General features: G+C 44.8%; 2 protein-coding genes and 1 long non-coding RNA gene across 5 annotated transcripts in view; 2 read left to right on the top strand and 1 right to left on the bottom strand.

The window, feature by feature from the left end:
• The first annotated feature begins 293 nt into the window (after window positions 1–293).
• POLE2 (DNA polymerase epsilon 2, accessory subunit) lies at window positions 294–19,482 on the top strand. Of its 3 annotated transcripts, none has more exons than XM_068682218.1 (19): window positions 294–451; window positions 1,967–2,067; window positions 3,950–4,025; window positions 5,461–5,538; window positions 6,762–6,855; window positions 8,402–8,476; window positions 9,675–9,758; window positions 10,212–10,268; window positions 10,660–10,708; window positions 11,708–11,780; window positions 12,376–12,548; window positions 14,485–14,574; window positions 14,771–14,825; window positions 15,506–15,565; window positions 15,657–15,734; window positions 16,158–16,266; window positions 18,059–18,235; window positions 18,434–18,501; window positions 19,303–19,482. In XM_068682218.1, exons 1-19 carry the CDS (start codon window positions 384–386, stop codon window positions 19,319–19,321), a joined length of 1,584 nt encoding a protein of 527 aa, XP_068538319.1. In that variant the 5' UTR covers window positions 294–383; the 3' UTR covers window positions 19,322–19,482. The 3 variants fall into 3 exon arrangements, with proteins under 3 accessions (XP_068538319.1, XP_068538320.1, XP_068538321.1); XM_068682219.1 differs by having other exon boundaries at window positions 330–428; XM_068682220.1 differs by lacking the exon at window positions 294–451 and adding an exon at window positions 506–1,497.
• On the bottom strand, window positions 19,395–21,063 carry LOC137856661 (uncharacterized). Its single transcript, XR_011096693.1, has 3 exons — window positions 20,941–21,063; window positions 20,434–20,723; window positions 19,395–20,316 (listed from the first exon to the last, which is right to left on the bottom strand). It is a non-coding gene; the product is annotated as an uncharacterized lncRNA (long non-coding RNA).
• Window positions 20,176–22,417, top strand: part of DNAAF2 (dynein axonemal assembly factor 2) — a 13,591-nt gene continuing 11,349 nt past the window's right edge. The window contains exon 1 of the mRNA XM_068682217.1: window positions 20,176–21,882. Within this exon, the coding sequence (XP_068538318.1) occupies window positions 20,176–21,882 (1,707 nt within the window). The remainder of the gene's footprint in view (window positions 21,883–22,417) is intronic.

Genomic DNA, 22,417 nt, shown 5'->3' with positions numbered 1-22,417 from the left:
TCCTAAACCTTGAGGCAGCCGACATTTGTCCTAGTAAACTTGACATTCAGGTGGGGCAGCTACAGCACAGTAGGGACCAGGATCGTGGGGTACCCTCCCCACAGACAGTGAGGCAGGTAAAGGTGAGGCGGCCGTATCAGAGGAGCCCTACACCTACCGGGCAGTGCTGAGGGCCACCATCCAGACCTATTAAAGGCTGGGCAGGTCGAAAATAAATGCAAAACGGGGCAAATCGGGGAAAACCCACCCCATCCCGTCCAGTGAGGGGCCCGCAGGGCTCCCCCCAGCCCGGCCATGGCGCTGAGGGGCGGCCATGTGGCGGCAGCGCCCCCCGCGGCGGGGCCATGACGGGACCGTGAGGGGGCCGGGGCTGCGCGGCCGCCATGGAGCCGGAGCGGCTGAGGCGCCGCCTGGGCACCGCTTTCCGGGTGCGGGGGCTCCTGCTGCGGGCGTGAGTAGCGGGGAGGCGGCGGGGGGAGGCCGGCGGGGACCGGAGGCACGGCCCGGGGACACCTCGGGAGCTCCTCGGGCTGCCCGCGCGGCGCCGCCCGGGGCTCGGCGGGGCCAGGCCTCGGTGCCCGCCCTGCTGGTGCTGGGGCTCTTGTTCGCCTCTGGCAGTCCCCAGAGTCGCAGTTAAGGGTTTGGGTCTCCTGAAGTGATATTTCTAAATGCCCAAAGGGCTGTGGTAACAGTGTGCTAGGCTGCAGTGAGGGGAGACAGCGTGCTGCTTGCAAGGGAAGGTGGCACAGCAGCGCCTGGGGCTCCTCTGCCTTTATTTCTCCTGTCACAATTATGCTAAATATGAGTTCTGTTTTATTCCTGGCATCATGGGGCAAGGTCCTGGTGAGTGTATTAGTGAGGGGACCGAGTTCAGAGCCCCTGCTTTGCACCATTAAATGAGCAGAGACATCAGGAAGGTGAGGCCATCAACCAAATGCCACCTCTGATGGGGTGACGGGTGATGTTAATAAGAAAATCGTTATCTGTAATGGCCAGAGTGTAGTCTAAGGATGAGGGAAGAAGTAGATTTTTAATTTTCGTGTTGTTTTGAATGAAAACAACTCCGATATTGGGGGAGTGGTGAAGGGGCGCAGGTGGAGCGAAGATGGTTGGGATATTGAGGTGCAGGGGCTCAAGGTGTGTGGGGAAGCCGGAGGAGCTCAATGATACGTGTAGAGCTTTGTGATATGGCTTAGCAGAGGGCTTGTTAGTGTTAGGTCAGAGGTTGGACTCAGTGATCTTGGAGGTCTCTTCCAACCTAACGATTTCGTGATTCTGAGGTGGCGATGTTCAGCTGCCCAAAGAGGGCTTGGGGAGGAAGAGGGGCCAGTGCACAGGGAAAGGGAGAGGCAGTAAGCACAACTTACAACAAAATAAATCCTACTTGTCCAGTTTTAGTCCCCTTGGTTCAAGAGAAAGATTAAAATGATGGAGAGGGTCTAGTGGAGGACCACCAAGATGATGAGAGGGTTGAAGAACCTGACCTGTGGAAGAAAGGTGAGAGATTTGGGTTTGTTCAGCCTCAGGTTGAGAGGGCTCAGGGCAATCAAATCCCAGTGAATCCCATGAAAAAAACGTTCACAATCAGAGTAGTTAAACATTGAGACACTGAAACTGTAACATCTCCAACCTTGGAGATGTGCAGAACCTGAGCAGGGCCGTGCACAGCATGAGCAGCCCGTGCAGTTAGCGCTGCTCGGAGCAGGAGGCTGGACCACGAGCCCTCTGAGGTCCCTTTGGACATGAAAACAAAATTCTCTCTATCTCTGTACGTGCTTCCTATGCTCAGTGTTTTCGGTCCTGGTGAATTTTTTGTCTGACTGTATTACGCAGTGCTGGTAATTTCTGTGTTTTTAATCGCAAGGCATTTAGTGCTTATGTGCACATCTGCCAAAATTGGCATCGTTTGTATGAACTTTATTTAGTATTAATTGCTTTTTGAGCTAATTTTCTTCGTTGAAATTAGGGAAGCTATAAAGTACCTTACCGAAGCTCTTCAGTCCCTCAGTGAAGTAGAGCTTGAAGATGTAATTGAAAAGGTCATCGATGCTGTTGAAAAGCAGCCGTGTAAGTATCTTATTTTTCTTAATCTTGCTAAGTTTATCTTGCAATTGTGATGTTATTTAGACAGAGAATTACTGGCAGCTTATGGACTACAGTGTCATTCTGGTCACACCGTGTGGATCAAGATAAATGTATCTGTTGTCATTTTGTTTTGTTAAATACTGAAGTTTTAATGTCAGCAAAGGATAGCATAATCTTGCCATTCGAAAAGTTGGCAGCTTAGTACCTCCTGATTTTTCCAGAAGTAGCAAAATTTTTCAATGCTTGACTTGTTTTTTGGTAGTCCAAGTCCAGAGAAGGGTTAGAGGTGTTGACAGCTGTAACCTTCAGAGCTTCGCTGCGACTGCAGGAAGGGACCAGTCACCTCCCTTCATTCAGAGGTCGATCCAGATGGGGTGGCAGTGCAAGTGCAACTGTGCAATAGTCCAGCAGAGTAACTTAAACCAAATCTGGAAGGAGTTTAACCAGCACATTATCTGAGCACGCCTGAAACTCCATCATCTTGGCAGCAGCATCTCGTTTGGGTACTGCCCCCTACTTAATTGGGACACTCTGTCCTCAGGCACACAGATCCAGCTTCCCTGGTCCTGGACCACCAAAGTGGGAGTTGTAGCATCTTTAGTTAAAGAACATGGCTGAAAGAGGTGCCTAAAATCTGTGTGCATTTACTGATCTGAGCTCATGAACACCAGGAAACTTGAGCTCACTTCCAGTTTTTGACTGAGGACGTTCAAATCCATATAAATATGATCTAAAATGAGTATTAGGCCTTACATGAATTCAGAAAACTTTCCCAGCCTCTATTAACCAAGTTAAATCGAGGGCAAGCATTTGCTTGCTTTACATGCAGTTTAACTGGTGCACCCACGACAGAAGTTACACTTTGTGTTCTCACACTAGCCTTGGGAAAATACATCAGAGCTGATCAAACGGGGAGCAAAACCACTTTGGAGAGCTGCTCCCCATCTAGCATGAATCCTGCTGGTACAAATGAACGCATCCATGTTTTTGAACAAATTTCAATCAGTGCAAGAAACTCTAGAGCCAATGTAGCACATGCGGTTAGTGTACTTGCTAGCAGTGCTCTTTGTGCAAGCTGCTATTCTGTGCAATAAATTCCGGTGTTGTCCAGCTGCTGTCCGTGAGTTGCTTGAGACTGCAGTTCAGACAGGGTGCTATCTATCCCCTGCAGCTCCTGCCGGCTCACTTGTGCTGTGCTGTTGAGCACTGCCTTCCAGGAGCTGTGATTTGATGTTGTGTGCCCTGAGAAGGGAACTCAAGGGCTGCTCTTTGTGCGCTGATTGATTTCTTCTCCCAGAGCTCGGCAGTGAGGCTTGGCAGTACTGACCAAGCCCTTCTGTGAATCCACGCGTTGGATTCCCCTGCAAGTTCAGGAAAACATTGGTGTTTAGAAATGTTTTTGAATTTCAATTAGCAGTTTAACGTCCATGAAGACAACAATGTGCCTGTCTCCAAGATTGTGTTAGGCTGTTTGAATACTTATTTATGACAGCAATCTGTGTGATAATGTTCTGGAACAAAATTAACCTCCAGAATGTGAAAGCTCTCATCTAACACATTTGTAGTATATTTGGCAGCTTTGCATAAACTATAATTGTCTTGTTCTCCATGTTTAGTGAATTAATGGCGGGCACAATATGTGTGGGGATTATTTTTTAGCCAGAGATGTATCCTTCTGGTAAGAATATTAAGAGATCCATTTGCAGAGAGAAAGCAGTGTTGTTACATTATTGAAAATATGCTTATTTGTGGAGCTTATTCCTCTAAGAATACTGCGCCCTTTTGGTAAAATATTTGAGACCTGCTTACTTCCTTACCATTTTCCATAGGCTGCAGTTTTAATGCTTTGAATTTTTCTTTTCAGTGTCATCTAATATGATTGAACTATCCACGGTGGAAGCAGCTGTCCAGGAATGTAGCCAGGCATTAGACGAAACAATGTACGGTGACATTTTTTAATGTGATGTTTATGGGAGTCGGTACGCGTTCCCTTATTTCTTGCTGGGAAATAAATGTCAGGCATTTTCTGCAGTGCTACACGTGCAGTAATTGCTTTGTGCTTTTCCTGATGCTGCCTTTGAAGGTTAGTAATGTTCCTTCTTAGAAAATTCGTTCTCATGGATAGGCCTCTAGGGGATTCTAAATATAATGCTGAGATTCTGGAATTAAAATTATACGGTTATGTGTTACATCTGACACAGGGTGAATATTAACCAATAAAATAAACAAATAATTAGGATTTAGAGAGAACTTGTTACCTCTCTGTTCATTTCTTTATTTTCTTTTCTGTAGATGAAAATTAAATGAGGTTATTTTTGCGGCTTTTTAAGACGCCTCGTTTCTGAAAGCACTTGGAACACCTTCCTCCAGGGTGCTGCTTTTTGTTGCTTTTTGTTTTTGTATAGCAGGGCTGTTTTGCTTGATTTTCACTGGGTGATAACAAAGCAGAGAGCAATTACTTGTGCTTTTGAGAATTTTGTTTGTGATTGTGATGAATGTGTTTTCTTTAGTGTTTACTTTGCGTGCTGGCATTGTAATGCAAATCATGAAAATAAATAGTTTATTGGGCACGTCAGATACCGTGATCCCGCGGTGCCTCAGTATGAAGCAAATTTATTTTTGACTTTTCTCCTAGGCATTGGCACCTTTGCAATGCAGACAGCTTGAGTGGGACTTTTTCTTATGTCACTTTCCATACTTAAATGCATTTTTCACTCGTCACTTTCCATATCTAAATGCATTTTTCTCTCCCGTCTGCACAGATTCTTAGTGCAGAGTCCTGGAGGGAATAGTTCACAGACCACAGGACCAGCCTGTAAAACTCTCTTGAATTATGGCGCAGAAAGCCTCAGGGCAGAGTTTTGCAAGAAATTCAATCTGAAGCCTAAGATACCATTGCCTGCTAGGCAGTGGTGGTTGTCCTGTGCTTGTAAGCCTTAGCAAAAGTTCATGGGCTGGTTGTTATCTATTCTGCTGAGTCTGATGCACTTACAGTAAAACGGGAGGTGTCAGAGAAGAGAGCTGCTCCAGTGCATATAACGGGATGTATCAGCACGATTAATAGTTTGCAGATTGTGCACGTTTAAAACTATTTGTTTTAACCATGCCAAGGCTCTTCTGCTGTCCAGAAAGATACCAGAGGATGACAATGCAAAGTGATTTATCCCTCTGACATTTCTAAATAAGCGTCTGAAAAGTTCCCTTTTTTTGAATCCGAAGATGCTGTGGTAGCCAACAGGTGGAGTGGAGTGGGAGAAGTGGTGCTAACGCAGGGTGATGGAGAACAAAATGAATATAGTTTTGTTCAGTTGGTTTCTTTCCTTAGTGTTTGTTAGTTCCACCTAAGATAACGCTATAAATGTATTCTCATTTCAGAGAAAACGTTTTCAACATTATTGGAGCCTTTGATATTCCACGCTATGTTTACAATTCGGAAAGAAAGAGGTTTCTACCGTAAGTGTTGCATATTTTAAGTTCCAAATGCTTCTTGTTTTAAGAAAGAGGTCTTGTTTGCTGTCTTTGAAAGTCTATTTTCTAATCTTCCCCTCTGGGGTTCACTCATCTCAAGCTTGTGTGAGAAAATGAGATAATTTTGTTTCTCAGAGCCTGGCTGGCTTTTCAGAGACAATGATAAATGCTGTCTCATAAATAAATGTGCCACTGGGTTTCTCCTCGCCTGGCAGGATGAAGTTGAAATGGCCATCTGTATCTTCTGTGGTAGTGTGCTCTGTGCTGCCACGGATCTTACTGCCTCTGAAGCTTGGGCATTTATCAGGCAGTAAAAATTCTCAGACCGTGTTAATGTCACCTGACGAGTAAAAGAGATCATGAGGCTAAGGGCATCACTAGATGAAGTGTGTTTTTGTTTTTTTTTATCTTTCTGTATTTGTCTGTTTCATTTTATTTCAATAAATTTGGCCTGTCTGTTGCCTGTATTTATTCCCTAGACTGTAGCTCGCAACATCTGAAGCTCAAGAGGGAAGCTAAAGAGAGCTTAAAAAAGAAAAAAAAAAAAGGAGTGATCCCCCAGAGTGGAGAAAGAAAGAAGTAGCTGCAGGAATTGGCTGTGAAATGTTCTGCTAGCTAAAGAATTTGCATTGAACAGCAAGCAGCCCAGGCTGCTGAGCCAAAAAGAGCCTGTGCTCTTCTAAAGCTTGAAGGGTGGTTAGCTGCAGAGCGGGTAGTGATACTTGTGAGGCATTACAGTGACATTCACGTAAAGTGCAACTCATTTTCTAGTCTTGGTTCGTGATTCTGCTGGTCCAGCACCACCACTCAGTGTGTTTGCAGGAGGAGGTTAGCTCCAGTGCCACTTCCTAGCTATCCAGGCTGCTGGAAGCAGAGAACCCCATGAAGACAATCTGCTAACCAACAAGAAGATAAGCTTGTTCATGGCCACTTAGGAAACTTAACTGCTTTTAAAGAACTGATTTCTGCAGAGTCCCATTCGGATTGAAAGATGGGTCTCAAGGACTGTGAGTAGGAAGGAAATTAAACTGAGGTAGCCTTCAGAATGCAGAAACAAAGGGTCCCTAGCAAGGATCCTAGGCATTGGCTAAATATATTATGCAGTAGTGCTGTAACTTCTGCAGCCTCCCACACCTTTGAGATCAATAAGTCATTTCTGTGCGAGGAGTGTATGTTTTTTAATCTCGATTTTGTTAAACTTCTTGCAGTCTGTCAATGACCAACTTGCCTGCACCAAATTTATTTGGATCTGCCAGAGATAAAGCAGAGTTGTTCCGTGAGCGCTACTCCATCTTACAGCAGGTGAGAAACAGTTTTGCTTTGTTCAACAGAACACATGAACAAAATGCAGTTGTTTGGGTTCATACCTGTGTATATAGCAGTGCTTTGTCCTGAGGTGCTGCTGGGAGCTCCAGTTTCAATAAAATCTGAATAAGAACAAGATCTGTACTAAATTTGATCAGGCTATTCAGCTGATAACCATACAGCGTGACCGATGCTTGTGTTTCTGCATTTTAGCATCATAAGAGTGGATTGGGTGTCCCTAAAGTAGATTGTGTCTCGCTCTTGTCTCATGTAGGCTGGCTCTGTGCTGGGTTTGATTAGCGTGTCATCGTACAGAGCACTTGTTGAGATAATATAAACCCCAAACCCTGTGAAGCTCACGTTCAGCCTCTCCTTGAAGCACTGAAGTTTGCTTCTGGCTTAATTGCTTATCGGGTGCCTGCTTTAGCTGCTCCCCTGCACAGATCACGCTCCGTGCTGCAGGAGCTGTGCACAGAGAGCTGCCTGGCCCTGACTCCAGGTGTAAGCACAGCGCCAGGACGCAGGCAGGCAGCGAGCTGGCTTCTTGCTGGTGCCACCCCACGGGCAGCCTACGTGACCCGCTCGTCCTTCGGACTGTGGGCAGGTGCATGCACAGCATCCCAAACACCAAAATACCAGCAACTCTGTGTCCCCAGGAGGCTTGCTGCTGCTTTGAGTGCTTGTACTGCAATTTGGGAACCTCTGCCCTGGGTGGTTGGTTAACCATTAGCTAAAGGTTCAGTTCCTCCAAGCAGTGCTTAGGACTGGGGAAGCCTGCTGGTGCTGGCACGCTCAGGTTGGGTTCTGTGAACAGCAGCTGGAGGTGTCAAGTGGGGATGGGTGTCCTGACGCCTGCTTGTTTCCTAGGCTGTATTGTGCTGTTGCACCTCTTTGCCTGCTAGTTTTTCATGTAGGCTCTGTGTTTTGTTGTCATATTTACTCCTTTCTGACCTCCAGGAAAGTGAGGGTTTGGGTCACTGGGGGGGAAAGCTGCGGGTAGTAACTGCTGCATGTGTGACATAGGCTGGTAGCGATGGGCTTGTTCCAAGGGGAGGTATTTAGACTGCATGAAAAACATGGAAAGACGTGAAAATTTCTACGATGTGTTTTCTTCATGCCCTCTGCAGTTTATTTTTCAGCGTAGTTTGCTCCTGTTAGTTAAAAAAAAAAAAAAGTCTACTTTTAATAGGCCCAGCTCTGAAGATAGAACCTGCTCTTTTCCACATAGCTAGCATTACATAGTTAACCTTCTTTGCTCTCTCACCCCTTTCCTCCAGATGGTCAGGAATAATTTTTAAAAGCATTAGAGATGCACTGTTGCTTTTTGAGCTTAGTTTTATTGTCTCGTGTTACTGATAATCTATTTCTTAGAAGCAAATTTTTGTCGAAAGAACTGGTTGTGCTCAACAACTCAAATGTTGCTGGGTAAAGCAGAGTAAGATAACTTTAGAAAGTGTTTTGTATGGTGGTTGTAGTGAACTGGCTTTTTGACTATGCACATTTTTTTTTTAAATATGGATTATTTCCATTTTGCTTTCTGCAGAGGATTCACAGACATGAGTTGTTTACACCCGCAGCAGTTGTTGTTCATCCTGATGACAGTAGGAGCAAATTCCAGGTAAAAAATCTGTTTTCTTTTCTTGCGAAGGGAGCTGCACTTGGTGTTACACTTTAATGCAGTAATACTTCTCCAGTGACACCTTATTTTTACATCCAGTATGGGTAATCAATGAAAATGATTTTTTTTTCCCTATCATTTTTAGCCTGTGTGTCAAAAACGCAGTTATTTGGCTTAGATCAGCATGATGACTAAGCTACTCAAAAGCAGCTCTGAAATGCAGGGGAGACACGGCTTCCCGAGGTGGAAATCCATTACCTGTTCAGCTTACAGCACTTTGTTTCTCTGTGTTGGGAACATTTTTCTTGCTTTTTTCTTTTGTCAGCACTAAAGTCACCAGCCTACAGTTGAGTAAGGTCACGACTTGAGTCTGTTCTGTTCCCATTTCAGTTTTCTCATATGAAATGCTCTCCCCATATTATATAATTATTATATATTAAAAAAAAATAAATCACGTGTGTGTCTCTGGGCACCAAACAGAAGCTTTTTCTTTGACCAGCTTGCCTGTTTCTCTTTGTTCAGTGTACCATCATGTAGAAAATCACAACTGCCCTTAGCTGAGGCACGCCCGTGTCTCCATCCAGGCTGTGTAGGCATCTTTTGCTCTTCACACCTTTCTGTCCTCCCTGCCAGCGGTGGCGAGTTCATTGTGCTGGTGTTACAGGAGGATTGTCTCTCTTAACTGCAGCTTCACAGACCAAAATAAGCTTGTCCAGAACCCACAGACAGTGTGTACGCAGTATCACCGGTGTTACTCTGGGATATTCTGTCATCCCTCTGAGGTTTCTCAATGAAAGGAATTAGCGGTGCTGTGTGGGCACAAGCTGGCTCTGGGGTTCAGTTTGGATCCCAGTGAAGATCCAGTTACTGCAGTTGACATTCATTTGCAAGAGCAGAAATTGTCACTTGTTCTTTTCAGTTTTAAGCTATTTGTAAGCAAAACAACCACAACAAATATTTACTTGCTAAGCACTTTTTTTATGCTAGCAGCCATAATTGGAAATATTTCCCTAAACTCTGCCACATTTGACCATCAGAAACGTGTCCCTGATTTTCTAATGAGCCTGAATTCTGTCCCAGCTTGTTCGTGTATTTGTGTGGGAATACGTGCTGCCTGGTGCTTTGTCTTGCTCGCTTTAGAATAGCTGCATGGAGAGTTGGATTTAATTCTTACATGAATCTTTGCCTTTGGTTCCAGCTTAAAACAATAGAAACTCTGTTGGGCAATACATCGAAGGTGGGGGAAGTGATTGTCCTCGGGATGATAACTCAGCTCAAGGAGGTAGGTTGCTGTTCACTGCGGAATATCTGGGTCAGCAGCCATTCAGCATTGTAATATATTAGAAAATGGGAAGGCTTAAATGTCTTACTGCTTTATCCCGCTGTGTAAGTCACTGGTACAAGATTCATTCCCCAAAAAGAGGCTTATATTTTCTGAGCGTGCTCCTTATTGAAAAGCTGGAGCCTCAAATCCCTCTGTGTGGGTTTGCCATTGCATTGGCCTGTAATTATAGGGGAAGGACGCCCTAGCAATCAAAACTGTAGGATATCTAAGGGGAGCTGCTATGATACCCTTACTGGAAACTACATTGTTTTTAGTTCTGCTCCATGCTCTAAGCTTAAGATATTAAACACTTTGCTAACCTGCTTCTAAATATTGGCTTGTAGGTGCTTCTGCTTGGAGCATTTATATGTTTGGATATGCTTTGCTTCATTAATGAATCCTCTTTTTTAGGGAAAGTATTTCCTAGAAGATCCTACAGGAGTCGTCCAGCTAGACCTTAGTAAAGCAATATCCTTTATCTGTGATGTAAGAGTTGAATAAACTTCCTGTTGATCTGGAGAATTTCAATTAGAATAACAAACCAATATTGACCATTAAAAATTGTGTAGAGAGTTGCAGCTCTGTTGCTCTCTTTCTTTTGCAAATTACGTGGTTGCTGCAGCTCAGTGCCCTTTCAAAGACTTGTAGGACAAGGTTAGTATTCCTCCTAGTGGAAGGTTTCTGTTCTGCTTATGGGCTTACCTGTTCAGCTACCAGGTGATCACCAGGCTCTGCAGGCAGCCCCTGAACTCCCAGTAGAGTCCAAATGTATTAACACCAGCTGGAAAGCAAACTTTGGCTAATGAGCTAGTCTACGAATCCTGATCTAAGAAAAATATGTTTCTTAACCTCCGTGCACCAGTTCCACAGCGGTTTATATACTGAGTCATGCTTTGTTTTGGCAGAAGGTAAAGTAGACTTGTTTTTTTTTATGTATTTTTTAAACTTGGAATAAATTATTCTGCATGTGGCTGTTGCTGCAGTTAGATATTTGCTAGATCTGGCTAAAAAGATAAGTCTCATGATGGTGAGGCTTGACCATGAGCAAAGTTTATGACTGAGAATTTTGGCCCTAAGCCTTCCCTGCTATCTTGTGGGCTCTGGAGGCAGAGCTCTGTGAAATTCTGTGGTTTTCAGTCACATCAGTGGGATGAGAGCATCTGTAGCAGTGCTGAGGATCGGCCCTAGTTAACATGGCTACAACATGCTTGGAAAAGATATGACTAGATTAGGAAGACGGACTAAAATAACCGAGCAGTGAGTTAACAATATGGAAATGCTGCTTGCTGTTGGCAAAGCCTCAGTCCTTCAGAGGCTTCTCACAAAGCCAGTGTAAATGCTTGCAGTTCTGCAGCCTGAAACATGTTTTGGGGCAACGATGGACGTTGCCATTTGTAGGATATTACTCTGTGAGATACACATAACCCCAGTTTATTTTCTCTTAATGCATTTCTGCTTACAGTTTATAAACTAAGTAGAAGTCAATAGCAAGTGGGGACAAGAAGCACCCTGTTACTTCTGTTCTTTTAAGATAAGACAGCTCTCAAGAAAGGGTGCAATTTCATGTAGTTCAGGGGCCAGGCCATTAAAAATGATTCCTGTTTCCCTACATTCTTATTCTTACTCATTTGGGTTGAGCAGGTCATTTGTGTGGCTGGGCAACAAATCCATTCAGAGAAATGACGGGGTAAAAAGGAGTTGGCTTCTTGCTCAGCCTGTTTTTTCAGCCGGGTAGTTCCCTGCTCTGGTTCACCGCTGCACAGTGCAGGGACCGGTGCTGTCACAGGAGGGATTGACAGAGCCTGGGACGGGCTGTGCAGCACAGCTGCCAACCGTCTGACTCATGTCTAGGACATGATGTTGTTAGAAAAAACTAAAGGTTATTTTGTTGTTGAAAAATATTTTAGGTTGGTATGAAGATGAGGTTTTCCACGTGAACGCTTTTGGATTTCCGCCTACTGAGCCGTCTGCTACCACTAGGTAGGAAGCTGACTTTGGGCAGCCTCACTCTGACTCTGTGTTGTGTTGTGGGTTGCCAAGTGAGCACGTTATTGTTGTATAACTTCTGTTATAAGTATGCTATGCCGTTGAGGTATGCTATTATTTCCCCTCCCCAAATGTTCCCAAATAAATAAGGAGGCAATTCTGGGCCTTGCGGGTCTACTTGGGCTGGTTCTAAAGCCTATCATGTGAGCAGGAAAACCCCTCCAAAGGCCGTGGGATTCTTCCTGTGAATAACAATTGAGATCTAAACCCTTCTCAATTGCAAAGGAGATAACTAATACACGCGAATAAGAAACTCCTTATTACTCAAGGAATGACTGTGGGAGAGAAGCCAGGATAAATATTACCCTGAGATGATCTGTATAATATGGCAGGGCAGCACCCGTGCTTTAGATTTAGGTGACTGCCATTTCTCTTCCTTATTTTCTTTCTGAAAAACAAAATGATCATTGATACCATCTGAGCTACCTCTCACAATAATAATCGTTAAAATGGCTCAAGTGAGCCATAATCAAAACTAGTAATGACTTAGGAAGAAAACAGAATTGACTTGAGTATTTTAACATTGTAGAGCCTTCTATGGAAATATAAACTTCTTTGGAGGGCCTTCCTCAGCTTCAGTAAAGGCCTCTGCGAAACTAAAGCAGCTGGAGGATGAAAACGAAGATGCCATGTTTGTATTTCTGTCCGATGTATGGCTGGACCAAGCAGAAGTACTAGAAAAGCTGCATATGATGTTTTCAGGTAGGTGGTGGCTGCTTTGATTCAGTGCCTGGTTTTAGAGTGTTTTTACCATTTCCCTTAGAGCTGAGCAGCATTGCTGGGTGTGAAGGCCATGCAGGAGAAGCTGGACAGGCTGTTACTGACAGCAGGCCTGCTCTGGGTAGGAGCTGCTAAGTGTTAGGCCAGCTTTACTGTCCAACTGTGATCTAAAGGTGCTTTTCTGTAAAACAGTGGATTTGGTACCTTTGGTCAAAAGTATTCTTTTAAAGGAAAAAGTTGAGCAACAATTTTCAAAGTTGAGTAACAGTTTTCTGTTACTACCATATCGTGTGGTTTTGGGAAACTTAAATTCTGAGAAAGCCAGAATAAGCCCAACTGTTGCTTTTTTTTTTTTTTTTTTCATTCATTCCCTTTTAAACCCAAGCCTAAAGCCAGTGAAGTCTCCCTGCAATTTTAGTGATAGCTGTTTGCATTTCATGGTTACTATTCTGTTTCTTTTGGATCTTTTTCTAACAGATTTAAAAATTGGATTGTATTGTATTTTTGCAAGCTGTCACTCCCTTTTCATAAATCACTCAGGACCAATATTGTTTTGGGCAGTAGCCATTTTATGTGCTGTGACAAGAATGTTCATGACAGCTCTTCTAGCCTTTGTTCAAGGAAAACATTTTCCTTCATCAGAGATCAGCACTCTCCCTTGAACGCTTTCTGGTTTTTACCAAGGAGAAAATATCAGTTAGTCTCAAAATATGAACTGTTTCTTGCACGCATCATTACATCGGTAATGATGACAACATTTGGATAGCGAGCATCTGTGAGATCTGTGAATTGCTTCTTTGTAATCCAGAACACTTGTGGAACAGCTTGTCCTGTCTGCCTTAGGTAGAATGGAAATGTGAGAGGCTGTCTGCTTTAAAAAACAAGCAATGTAAAATGAAGGGTGGCATGCTGCTAGTCACTTAAAGAAAATTGGACACGTTACCACAATATCTAGTGAGAAGGTAGGAAGTTAACTTTGAAGCTAGGAAATCAGTTCTGTATCTGGATGAAAGTTGGCAAAATCCTTGAACCAAACTGAACCTGACCTAAGGCTTCAGATGCTGAAGTAATAAAGGGATTTTGGTCAGTTTTATATATCAAACTGGCAAAGATGTGTGTATTGCATTTACTATTTTCAGATTTTTTTTTGGTAATAGACAAGTAGTGAGCTTCATAATTACGAACTAAAAATAATAGCTGAGAGGAATAGCAAGGAAAAAATCCTGAGGAGCCATTTCTCTGGTATAAGGAATTCTGTTGTATTTATCTGCTGGGTTGTAAAGCAGCGAGGGAAAGGCAAGTCTGGTTCTGAAGGCGAGGGAGCTGGAGTGTAACCTGGAACATGAGGCAAATGCCTGAGTAGATGTTTTATTTTTGTTACAGAGTTTGCAAAAGGCTTTTTTTTAATTTTTTTTTCAGTCATAGAATCATAGCCTTTGCTATAAAGCCTGTGTTTCTGTGTGATTTGTGATACGGTGAGAATTCATTAGATTCTTAAAATGCTCAGGCAGTTGCAGTCACTGTTGCTTCATAATGCTAAAGAGGGAATTAAATATTAGCAGAGCCCTTGAATTGGAGTGGTGCATGGAGGTTAATGGTAATCCATTGCTACTTACTTACATGCTATTTTTCTCTTGAAGGGAAGAGGGTGTTCTTGAATTGTATTATTTATTACAGTTGTACTTTACGTAATTATATGGCTGGGTCAGCAGTTAGTTGGCTACGCACAACCAATGTTGTTGGAACTGGGTCTGTAAATAATGAAAGCCTGTATTGAGAAAATAGTTTGGGGTATTAATAGCATCAGAGCTTCAAATATTGCTTTGGTTTCTGCCTTTCATGAAATGCTCTGCAGGCTGACTGATGAAAGGTAGTGGAGGGGATGGATGTTAGACTCACAAATGCTCTATTTTCCCAGGTTATTCCTCTGCACCTCCAACCTGCTTTTTCTTTTGTGGAAATTTTTCATCTGCACCATATGGAAAAAATCAAATTCAGTCTCTGAAAGGTAAGGAATTCTTTGCAGTCAGACATGTGCATTAAATTAAAATTATGATGGCAAAACAATTCAGGAGAGCGGAAAAGAATCACATATTTTCTAAGTGACACATCTTTGGTGCACGGAAGTGTGCAGGTGATTCATATACTGTGTGTTTGTTGACTAACCAGGTGCTGTATCATAGATGTTTTTCTTCTGACTCTAGGTTCTTTGAAGGCTCTTGCAGATATAATTTGTGAATATCCCAGCATTCATAAAAGGTACCCAGCAAAGTGCTATGAAAAAGGGAAATGTGCTTATTTTGTGAAGAGCTTTGCTTTAATTACTTTAAGAAACTGACAGATAACCTGTTCTCCAGTTACTGTGAGCCTGCTGTGAAAGGTTGTTTTGGGAGCAGCATAAAGCTCTGATTCTATCTAGAATAGCTTGGTCGTGGAATCTGCTGTTGAATGAGCAAAGGTGAAACTGCCTCTCTCTGGAACATTTTCCACATCATTAAGCAAGGCCCACGGTTCCTGAAAAGCACTGCGTGGGCAAGCCTCTTTTTCCTCTGGAATTCCCTTGAAATTAGCAGGGTTCTGCCCATGCAGTGCTGTTTTATAAACTGCTGTTTAGGTCTCAGTTCTGCTACCAGCAGCATCTGCTTTTCTGCTTTCCTGTTCTTGCCTACACGGTTCTCCATGGCTGCTAGTTTGAGAGCTAACTGAAACACAGGCCTGGAAAGAGATTCTTTTTTTTTATCCCTTCTTGTGTGCCTGCTCAGTGGAAGCTGAATTCCAGGCCTGGAAGAAATAAATCAATGGGGGGAACTGTCAAGTCTGTCCCAGAACAGGTTATTTGCATGTATCCGTGAAGTAGTGCACGTATAGAAGCATGTAACCAATGTTTAGATGCACGTGGGGTTATTTTATGTAAAAGCACTATGCTGATCTTTTTGCAGTAGTCGATTTGTGTTTATTCCTGGCCCTGAAGATCCTGGTCCTGGTTCTATTTTACCACGGTCAGTTTGCTTGTTTTTCAGTTTTTGAAACTTTGAATTGCATAGGATGGGTCAGAATCTTGGCTGATACACCTGTTGCTGTTTATTTTAGACCTCCTCTGGCTGAAAATATCGCTGAGGAATTCAGCCAGCTAGTGCCATTTTCAGTTTTCACCACAAATCCTTGCAGGTAACAGTCTAACTTGCTGCTGTTTTATTTATTTGTTTATTTATTTATTTATACTGAATGACTAGTTCATGTGCAGATGTAATGGCCTTAACATTTTTAAATTACAAGAATTCCTTACTTGCATTAATTGTAACTGGTTTTAAATACAATAATGAATAAATAAATTACTTTTAAAACCATCCTGAACAAGACGGTTTCGACGTACTGCCAAAAGTTTAATGACAGAGTGTAATGAGCTGCTCAAAAGCATCATGTTTTTTTTTCTGAATCTGGAGGTGTAATGAAGGGAAGATGGGAAGGTATTATTTTAATTGAAATGTACTTTTTTGTTTTTCTGTATCAGAGTAAGATTGACTTCATAATACAACTTTCCATCTTTTGGTGTTTCGTCATAATTTAATTTCGTTAATGTTTTCCATTTAGGATTCAATATTGTACCCAAGAAATAATTATCTTTCGTGAAGATTTGGTAAACAAGATGTGCAGAAACTGTGTCCGCTTCCCTAACAGCAACATGGATATTCCCAACCACGTGAGTGAGTTTTGTTCAACACTTTCTGCTAAGAGCTTGACTCTTTATCTTTTTGATCAGCAGATTTGCATTTAGTGTACTCTGATCTGCATACTCCTGATATTTTGAAAGAGTAACTAAGTTTGCTAAAAGCATTGTGAAGAGGGATCTATACACTTATTATTAGTAATTTCATTTACATCTTGACAGCAAAATAACCGAAACCAGGATACTGACTGATGACACTGAGTCATTCTGGCTGTCCCTTTGCAGGTGCCCTTGAACTCAGAACTTCCTTGCAGCTGACTGTTGGTGTCTATGCACCAGCCACAAACGTTGTACCACAAAACATTGATTCCTAAATGCAAAGCTTAATACAAATTACCTTTTTAAGATTTGATCAATTAACCAGTGACATTTGCAGGAAAGCAGCATGTCACTTTTTCCGAAAGGTCACCTGCTTCCCCTGCCTTTTTACTTGAAGTCTTAATCCTCCTTTTGATACATCGACACAGCGCTCTGAGTTATGATTCTAGTTAATGAATGCACAGCAGGAGTTGATGGGACTTACTGATATAATTGAATGAGAATGATCCAGACAATACTGGCTCATTGCAGTGATGGATGGAGTTTGCTTCTATTTATTTTACTTTTTTTTTTTCTTGTTTGACTTCGAAACTTCCTGTTAATTCTTCCTTCTCTCCATCAGAACAGTGCTCAGATTCTTTGTGAGCACAAAAAATCCCACCATGGACACTGATGCACCTGTTTTTTGTGTGCATTTTTGCATATGTGTGTGTACACTGTACACTCACTTCCCTGCACTCATACAGGGCTTTCCTCTGCTTGGAAGAGGAGTCATGAAGGAAACATCAATTTATGTTTAACAATTTCTGCAAATAGGAGTATTGGCTTACATTTGCATCCTTTGTTTTTTCTCTGCCTTTTCTGCCTGTCATTAATATCTTAATTATGCCATCAGTGAATGAGTGGGAAATTGTGTTACTAACATGAGATTGAATTAGCAGTGTCTTTAGGCCTCGTACAGTACCACTGGAATAGCTGGGCCTCTGCTTTGTACGTCATTTTCTTTTAACAGCAGACCCTCTCACTTAGTTGCTGTAGTGATTTTAGGCCTTTGGGGAAAACAGATCCTAGCTGCAGCTACATGGTTGAGGAAACGTAATAAAAGCTTTCAAGGGGCTTGAGTGGAGGACTTCAGGAACCCAAATACCCTGGCCAAATTCTGCCAGATGAAAATGGGAACTACAAAGGAGGTAGCTAGTCAGGTAGTGTCTAGAGCAGGGCAACTACCGTAAGAACAATCAAGGGAAAAGATATTTGGGAATCAAAGGCACAAATTCAGGGTAAAGACTGTTTAAGTGTGGGTCTTCTGGTTAACTGGAATTGCAAGGAAACTCTGGAGGAATGAAAAAATTGTACCCCAAAAATATGGCAGTGCTGGTATTTCTTGGTCTGGAGAAACAAATAAGCAGATTTTGCGTTGTTTGTTTTTTTGTTTGTTTGTTTGTTTGTTTTTGTTTGTTTTTGTTTTGTTTTCTTTTGTTTTGTTTTGTTTTGGAGAGTCTGATTGATGTAATAGTTTTGAGATCTTGATCTTGAGATCTTTTGAGCTAGCTGCTGTAGTGGAGTCACTGCTTTACTATAGAAATCATAATAATGAGAGGGAGTGAGATGGATAAAAAATATTTCCGTGTTAAAAACCTCTTTATTAACAGAGCATTAGCATCTGCAGAAATACATTTGGCTTGTAGAAAATGGTTCAAAGTATCTATCTGTGCTTGTCTTGCAGTTTGTAAAGACTATATTATCACAAGGACACCTGACACCGCTTCCGCTGTATGTTAGCCCCGTGTACTGGGCCTACGACTACTCCCTAAGGGTGTATCCTCTGCCAGACATGCTTGTCATTGCGGATAAATACGACCCATTCACTGTCACCAACACCGACTGTCTTTGTATAAATCCTGTAAGACTTCCTTATGCTTTACCAAAATAAGAATGTACTGGACCTGTATAAACAACCTTTAATTTACTGAATGGATGAATTTAAATACCTTGAAAATGACTGGTCAACTGCCAAAGGGGATGCAGTTACGTTTAAGTGCGTCTCTTACCATCTGTACAGTGGTATACTTACACAAGTGTGGTGTATTTTTCTTTACAGGGTTCATTTCCAAGAAGTGGATTTTCATTCAAGGTATTCTACCCCTCCAACAAGACGGTTGAAGACAGGTAAATATATTCAGTTTCTCATTTAACAGAAAGCATCTCTTTATTTGCTGACTTTCCAATTAACAGGAAGAATACAGAAAATCAACTGTAAAAATAGTGAATGTTCTAGCAGTTAACGTAGACTTGTGCTTTGTACTTGGTGTAAGAATGCCTAGAACTAAAATAAGAAATTCAGAAATTACAGTCAAGTAACAGTGATGAGAAGCATGATCCAAAATAGAAAGATGGATTGTACTACATCATTTTTAATAACTGAGACCCAGTTGGGAAACAGATTTAATCTGTTTCTGGAGATGATGCTTATTGCATAGGTTAATTGCACTTAGGAACAATTCTTGGTTCATTTTATGATCATAATCAAACTCAGAAGCCACTTCTCATGCTTTGATTTCATGTATTTTACATCTGTGCTTATTCATTCCAATTGTGATCTTGCAACAACTGGAGAAAAGGCCAACTTCAACACCAAAAAAGTATCAAAGGGCTTACAGCAGCGAGGAAAATGTGCATGTTTGAAATAACCCAACGGGAACTTGAAATTTGCCTTGTCTGTCTCTGATTCAGTTTCACATCTTGTTGCAGAAGCTTTTTCTCAAATAGAATCGTATAATTCTCCACGTAAGGGAATTGCTAAGGTAGACCTCATATAGCCTTCATTTGAATATAGAAAATATCATGAGATGCTTCAAGTCTTTAAATAGTTTAAAACATTATGAAATTTTTCACAGATCAAGAAATAGAGTAATATGTCAGTTATGGTGAATTTTTTAACTAAATATTGTTTTTGTTTGGTATTTTCAGCAAGCTTCAGGGGCTGTGATTTCCTACAAGATGGCAAAAAAGGGATGGAGTCTTTGTAAAGTCGACTGTAGCACTCGTTTTAGATGGACTGATTTTATAACGTATTACAGACTGTTCATAATGAATGTCAAAGCCAAAAATGGCTTATTTTGTATGTCAATAAATTTTTACAGAAAAATATTCTGGTGTTGGCGTAGATAAAACATAGAGTCACAACGAAGATCGCCACAACGTAATAAATGAAGGCAACTGGAGGAAGCAACACATATAGCAGATAGAAAATAGGCATCCTTTAAAAAGGAAGTTGAAGATAAGGAGAACTTTGGTTTTTGCCATGGTGTTCTTAACTGATAGCTAGTTATTTGCAGCAAATACAGGAAGTACAGGCTGGGATTTTTCTTCGGACAGGAAAGGTCTAAGGAAAAGTTGTGAGGCACTGATTACTGCAGGCAATATAATTAGCGAATAACATAGGCAGCTATGGTGAGGAGGGGTGTACGGGGAACAAGGACACGGTCCTTCGACATTTCTGGGGAGGCTGGCGGGTGCTTTTTGGAAATCCCACCACAGGAACAACCAGAAAGGCGGAGAACTGAGGGCCAGGCACTGCTTATATCTCTCTATATACGTAGATATAGATAAGATATATTACATATATCCACACGGTTTGCCTTACAACGGAGAGCTGCCGCCTTTTCCACCCCGGGCAGCCGGGACACTGAGGAAAACCACAAGGGGAAGGCAGGGAGCCACCAACCACCATGGCGCCCTCACAGCAACCCGCCGCCATCTTGTTTGCCATCACCATAGCAACGGGCGGGGGCCGCCATCTTGTTTGGCGTCTCCACGGCGACCCGAGCGGCCCCTGAGGCGATGGCGGCCGCGGGGCGCCCGGAGGAGCTGGAGCTCAGCGCTGAGGAAGCGGAGCGGCTGCGGGAAGCCTTCCGCGACCCTCGTTTCCGCGAACTGTTCGCCGAGTACGCGGCCGAGCTGGCCGACCCCGAGCAGCGGCGGCTGTACGAGGAGGAGGTGACGGCGCTGGAGCGGGAGCGCGGCGTGGAGGTGCGCTTCATCCACCCGACCCCCGGCTACGTGCTGCGCACCAGCCAGGCCGGCTCCCGCCGCTGTTACCTCAACATCTGCAGCAACCCGCACATCGACCGCCCTCAGGCTCGCCGGGAGCCCGGCGGCCACCGCTGGGCTTTGCCTTACAGCCTGGCACCGGGCCGCGAGGAGCTGATGCGGGGCGGCCACCGCCGCTGCCTGGTTTACGACGTGGTTTTCCATCCCTCAGCCCTCCGCCTGGCCTCCCGCAGCTCCCGCTTTCGCCGCCTGCTCAGCGACACGGCCATGGAGGCGGTGGAGCGCCGCTTCGCCCTCCGCCTCGACCGCACCAACGCCGCCGTCCTCCGTGGGGCCACCTACAAGGGCGTCCCTCAGGCTCCCGTCATCCGCACCCCGCTGCCCGGCGGCCCCACGCCGCCCCCCTCCGCCCCCGCCAGCCCTTTGCCACCTTTCCCCGTCCCCCCTGTCCCTGCTGTCCCCCCCGTCCCCTCAGTCCCCGTCCCCGCTCCTCCTGATCCTCCTCCCCCCCCCGGCCCCACCACGCCTCGCTGGAGCCTCCTGCAGCGCTCCTACGTGGAGCTGCAGGACTACCGCTGCTGCCGGGACTCCGTGCCCAGCCCGGTGCCCCGGGAGCTGGTGGTGACGGTGGAGCTGCCTCTGCTCCGCTCCGCCGCCGAGGCCGTGCTCCAGGTCCTGCCCCGGGAGCTGCGCCTCGACTCTCAGCGACCCGCCTACCGCCTCCGCCTCCGCCTGCCCTACGCCGTGGACGAGAGCCGAGGCCGGGCCGCCTTCCACAAGGCCGAGAGGAGGCTGCTCGTCACCCTGCCCGTCGTGCACGACCCCCCTCCCGCTCCCCAGCAGCCGCAGGGGGACGACGGGGGGCGGCTGGAGGAGCCAGGCCCCGGTGGGGAGCCGGTGGCTGAGGGGGGAGGCAGCGGGGCTGCTCCTCCTCCTTCTCCTCCTTCCTCCCCTCCTCCTCCTTCTCCTCCTTCCTCTCCTCCTCCTTCCCCTCCTCATTCCCCTACTCCTTCCCCCTGCAGCACGTGGAGCAGCACCGGGGACCCCCCCACTTCCCCCGAAGATCTCCCCCGCTCCGGAGCTGCTTCCCCCGAGCCCAGCGGCCTCCCTGAGGGCTCCCCCCCCAGCCCAGCCCCGCTGGAGGCTGAGGCTGAGCCCAACCCCGCTGCCATGGCCCCGAGCCTGCCCCGTGCCCTGTGCCCTCCCTTCCGCTGCCGCCAGGACGAGGCCTCCCTCACCCTGCTGCTGCCCGTGCCCTGCATCCAGCCCCACAGCTTGCAGGGGGATGTGGGCACCAACCACTACAGCCTCCGCTTCTCCAGTGCTACCAATGCCTACTCCCTCTTCCTGAGGTTTCCCCCAGCAAACAGGCTGGCAGCCCCTGAGACCAGCGTGAGCGTGAGCCCCCACAATGCTGCCATCAGCCTGGCCAAAGCCCCTGGGAGCGACGGGCCCTGGGAGAAGTTCAGCTTCGGCCTCGACGCCTCCGCTCTGCAGGTAACAGCCCTCTGGGCAGGTTGCTCAGCCCGCTCCCAGCCACGTCACAGCCTCGCTCTCCAGCGTGCAGCTCCTGCTTTTGGAGCTGTTTATAAATGATATCTCTGGAGCTGTTAGGTTATCTTCCCTCCGAGAGCTGTGAGCAGGCGTCAGTGCAACGACACGGTTAGCAACGGTCATGTCCCGGAGCTGATAACTGTGTCCTTGGAGCTTGAAATGGCTTCTGCCTCCTGAGCTGATATTTTTTTTCCAAGGGAAACACTGATAATGAGTAAAAACAGCCTGTGCTGTGTCCTTAGCTGTAGTCTTTAAGGCCGTGTAAGCGACCATCTGGTTCATGCCCACCTGTGTGCATGAAGAGAGGAGGTGTTTATAACACATCAGAGGTGCATACATGCATACAGTTTCTTGAAATGCAGGTGTGTGCGTGTACCTGTCTGCCTTTTGGGGCAGAATTTCTATTTACACAGCAGGAACACCTGCTGGTTCAACCAGGGTGATGCTGCAACCAGCAGCCGTGAACAGGCAGCTGCTG

Source organism: Anas acuta, chromosome 5 (assembly GCF_963932015.1).
Source record: "Anas acuta chromosome 5, bAnaAcu1.1, whole genome shotgun sequence".
NCBI classification, from domain to species: domain Eukaryota; kingdom Metazoa; phylum Chordata; class Aves; order Anseriformes; family Anatidae; genus Anas; species Anas acuta.
Note: the sequence above shows the minus strand (reverse complement) of the source record. Positions and strands in the feature narration are given on the sequence as shown.